This window comes from Alligator sinensis, unplaced genomic scaffold, assembly GCF_000455745.1.
Source record: "Alligator sinensis unplaced genomic scaffold, ASM45574v1 scaffold737_1, whole genome shotgun sequence".
Taxonomy (NCBI): domain Eukaryota; kingdom Metazoa; phylum Chordata; order Crocodylia; family Alligatoridae; genus Alligator; species Alligator sinensis.
Window position 1 is genome coordinate 3,271,553 of NW_005841930.1, and position 4,854 is coordinate 3,276,406.

The 4,854-nt window shown below is 41.4% G+C and overlaps 1 protein-coding gene across 1 annotated transcript; it reads right to left on the minus strand.

Moving 5' to 3' along the window:
- Positions 1-4,290: 4,290 nt before the first annotated feature.
- On the minus strand, positions 4,291-4,852 carry GPR6 (G protein-coupled receptor 6; the record flags this gene model as incomplete). Its single annotated transcript, XM_006019495.3, has 1 exon — positions 4,291-4,852. A coding segment is annotated over one exon (543 nt), but the record flags the coding sequence as incomplete, so codon positions are not given.
- Between the last annotated feature and the right edge of the window lie 2 nt (positions 4,853-4,854).

Sequence of the window (4,854 nt, forward strand, 5' to 3'; positions counted from 1 at the left end):
AAAATATAGATTATTTTTCACTGCATTTAAACCATGGGAACTCTTTTTGTTTTGTGTTGTTTAACTCGATATGGATTTTTGTTTGACCTGCGATTTTTGAATCCAGCTGACTTTTCAATACACAGTGATTCACAGAATGAGGCCCCCAACCTGACTCTCCTTTCATTTACACTTGTGTACCTCTATTGATCTCATTGAAGCTCCTACCATATGTCAGAAATGAATTAAGCTTGGTATGGTGCTTTAGGATCAGATTCTGCCACTCTGCCACTGGAGTAGCACCCTGCTCTGTTATTACTCTGATTTGCTGGAGCTAATTAGGGAGAGAAATGCTTCTCTGTGGGTGGAAAGCTGGCCAGATCTGGCCCTTGCAAATATTGCATTTCTCTCATGACTTTCAAGGCTATTAGCAAGCTGTCAGTTGCTAAAGAAAATTAGATCTGACACTGAAGGGTTCCTGAATCAAGTTTAAATGTGTTTAATGTGGCATAATCACTACCTTTATGCATGTGGCTTTCTTGCTTTTTTGAAGTCAGTAGCAAAAACGCATATTGACTTCAGAGGAACAGAGTAGGACCTCTTCACCTGTGTCTCCTTTGATGTTACATTAACTTCTTTGCTATGAAAAGGGTAAGTAACTGTAAAGGAGACATACAAACATAAACTTTATGGTTACATATAATATCCCATGATTACACATGAGGCCTATTGCATCAGGTGCATTCAATTTAATTGGAATTTTGCCCAATTAGGGCCTGCAGGAATGAGATGAGCAATTTTTTTTTTAATAGAAATAACAACTATGGGGTCTATACTTGCAAACAAGGACTGCTGTTTATTTCTGGAAGTAGGCTTGAGAAACGTAATGGACTGTAAAGTGGCTAATTTTATTATAAGCAATTGCCATTCTAATTATTCCAATCCCTTAACAGTGAAAATTGCTCCATTGATGTTAGTGTGAGTTTCAGGGTTAGAACTGATGTGTGAGTGACTTCAGTGGAACTCCATATAGTAGCACAGTTGGCAGAGATGTTTGTTGCACCTGGCCCTCAAAGCAGAAGTTTTACATGGATAATTAGGATACCTTTCATAGCCACGTGGTAATGAGGATTCCAGAATAGGTTTTTTTGCCATAAAAAAATCATTCTGTTAGAAGTGCTAGGACGCTGACAGCTTAAGAGGTTTGTGTGTGTCCCTGTATACAGAAGCTACAAATGAAATATCAGCCTATTTTGGATTAGGATTCTGTATTTAAAAAAACAATCACGGCAAGAAAAAACTGTATTTCATATAAAAGTATTCGATTTATTTTTCCAGGTATGCTCAGCATTTGTAAATATAACCAGGGATCATAGCTTTTCTTTCTGTAGCATGAGATCTGACATGGGGAGGCAGAGATTATATAACCCGTGTTAATGTTATTCTGCTCAGGTATCCCTGCAGATCAGGACTAGGTTAGGAAATGAAAAGCCATATTTTACTGTAACTAAATTGATGTTAGTTCCAGTCCAAAGGATAACCCCAAATCAAAATACTTTCCCACGTTTTGGGTTATTCCTTCCTGAGAATTATTATGCCATCAAGAAGATTCTGAACATGGTATATGCAAAAATAATTTGTTTTAGTGGAGAGAGATATGTGGCTCTCATCGTTACAAAATAAATTTGCTTCTCCCCTCTCATTACAGTGGAAGAATGTTTATTAAAATACCTTACATTTAGAAGGGCTGTGGGGGTTTTTTTGTTTTTTTTAAAGGAGGGATAATTTTCAGTTTGATCAATATTGTAAATATTTGGTAGCAGTGCTAAACTAAAAGTATGTTTTTATTACATAGAATAAATGCAGATGAAGTGAATCACTATTTCCTATGTTGGTATAAAGATGTAAATAAAACACAGCTGGAGATTGTATGAACATAAAAAACTATGAATCCTTTCCACTTCTTTGTTAAGCAACTCCAATGGCTAGAGTAAAATTCCCTGTCTAAATCAGAAAATGTATTGCAGTCTTGTCCTATAGTTTTGCTGAAGTTCAGGCTGGGATAATAAAGAATTATGGAGCCAAAAGCAGGAAAGATAGTAACTGAAGGGTTCTGGACACCTGTTGATTACCACTCTTGGCAATTCATTTTGCTAACAGTGTGGTAGAATATGAGACATCTGGGGAACTGTGTATTTCAAAGGATGGATTTGGCTCTGGGTTCACTAACACCTTCCAACTTCACATTTGGTAAGTATTTTAGCATATCACAAGTCTGCCTTTATATCCTCTTTGGCATCTTTGAAACGTCAGCACATTAAGACCCTGATCAACTAAGCTCAGGAAGATATTAATTAATGGTGCTGTCTTTTTAATGACTGATTATTGCAGTTATATGTCCCCCATTACTTGTGGGGATTTCCAGACTTTGGTTTCAAAAGACTGCAACTGATATACAATAAATAACAATACAAACATGAGGCAAACAGAGTGTGGAATCTAGTTTTTAACACAGTATTTACAACAAGGATTACTAGCTCTCCTAGTAACTGCACCGCATTAATTATTATCATTTATGTTGATACTAAGGATATGTTTACTTTCATACATATATGAAATAAAACTGATCCAGAATCTTTTTATGGCTTTCTCTGTTCTTACAACCCTACTCATTTGAGGATGTGAGCATTTGATGGCCTTGGTATAAGTTTGGGATTTAAAGCTTTTTTGTTATTCTGTATTTGTATTACTATTTTTATACTAGTATCTTTGGTATTAATATTTATCCTCATGCTCATTAATTAATTTGCAGTATTTAAATAAGAATGAAATGTGCATTAGATCAGTTAAGCACCCAGGGGTATTTTTCCATGAACAGTAAATTAGTTGTCTGAAATTTGAACTCTGGTGAACAAATCCTTACAAGCTGATGTGGAGTGTTCACCCTGGTAGGGACCTGGAAAAAATCAGTGTGTTGCCACCAAACTGTTAAATTCCTCCAAGCAGACATCAAAACTGCATTTAAGTGATTGCTCCCATTTGAGTGTTACATTAGGGTTCAATCAAGCAGGGTAGAAAATGGGATACAGTTAAATTCAGAATTGTGAATGGCAAAGGTAGCCAATGTATTATGTACAGGCTTTCAGGGAATACATTGTGATTGATTAATTAATTTATTTTTTGCTAGCTTAGACTTAAGCTGGCATTGTGCATTTTTTTCTTTCTCATAAGACTTTTTTTGACGTATCACTTTAATTTGGAACTAACCTTTAAATAAAAGGCAGGCACTTGTGAGAACTAGAACCAAATAATCCATGTTTATTGAAGTACTTAAATTAAATAAATAAAAATTAAATATAGGGAAAGCAACAAAACAAAACTAACACAACCATTTCTTTTATGAGAGAGTTCCTGTGTGGAGGCAAACCACAGTGTCTTTGGGTATAAAGAAACAGTCACATTTTTAAAAGGAAAGCAGGGAGAGCTTATTCATCTGGTCAATTCTCAAGGCTCACACCCCTGGAATCACTAGAACACACAGAATAACAATACATGTTCCGTAGGTTTATTATTAAATTTTTTGCATACAAAATGTGATAACTTATCAATGGGGTGCAGCAAAAGATACTTAAACACACGCACACGTGCATGCTCACACACACACACACACACACACACACACATACACACACACACACACACACACACACACACACAAAACAACAAAACATGGTCACTTTTCTCCCTGCCCTGGAACAAGGGCAACACTGTTTTTGGCAGTTCAGCAGCTAGAAATAAAGTGCTATCATGAAGCGGGAGTTAGGGAGCACAGCCTCTGAAAGAGAACTTTGTAGACCTTAAATGTAGAGTTTTGATTATGGTTTGGATACGGCTGATCCTGCCTTAAGCTGGTCCCTTCCAGCCCTGCTTCCCTATGACTATATGAAATGCCGGAGGCTGCAAATGAGAAACAGTGGGGACAAAAACCCCTGGTCAGGCCCAGTTCCCTCTGTGTCAGCCTCAGGTCTCTGCCACTGTGACAGGAGGCTGGGCTACATGGCCCTAGGGGCTGCCCCAGTCAATGGCAGTTCCTATGCAGCATGTTCACTTCCTTATGTCTTTGCTTGACACACGTGACGCAGCTTCCCAGACGTGTACCCACACATCACACAGAACTGACCGCCCCTTGGTTGACAAACGGAGTTCACTTCCTTTCTGTCCCTATGTATAAAGTGCCAGTGTTGGAGCACGTGGCCAGCACCTTGCCACCGTGGGGCAAGTCCAGTCTTGGGCCCCAGAGGCCGCAAGGGGCTGGCCAGAGAAGAGCCCCTCACACGTCACTGGGGGACCTGGAGCGGAAGGCCACTTTGGAGTGAAAGCAGCCACAGAAGAGGACCCAGAGGGACCGCTGGATCTCCTGGTTCCTGAAGGCGTAGATGATGGGGTTGATCATGGAGTTGTAGGTGGCAGGAAGCAGGGTGGCGTAGGTGTAGACGGAGGGGTAGCCTGGCTCGCCCACCACGCAGTAGATGGCGAAGGGCAGCCAGCTGGCCCCGAAGGTCCCCAGGATGATGGCCAGCGTGGACACGCCCTTCTTGGTGGCCACCAAGTGCGAGGCAGCCAGGAAGTGCTGCTGCAGGGCGATTTGGTGCGCGTGGCGGCACACCACCTTGCAGATCCGCACGTAGAGGTGCAGCATGAGCGCGAAGACGGCAAAGAAGGCGGCAGCGAGCAGGCGCACGTGGCTGCGGGTCAGTGGGCGCACCACGCTGCAGGCCGCGGCGCGCTCGCCCAGGCAGTTCCAGCCCAGCACCGGCAGCAGCCCCAGGCAGGCGGATGCACCCCAGGTGGCGGCCAGCAGGGTGTGCAGGCGCA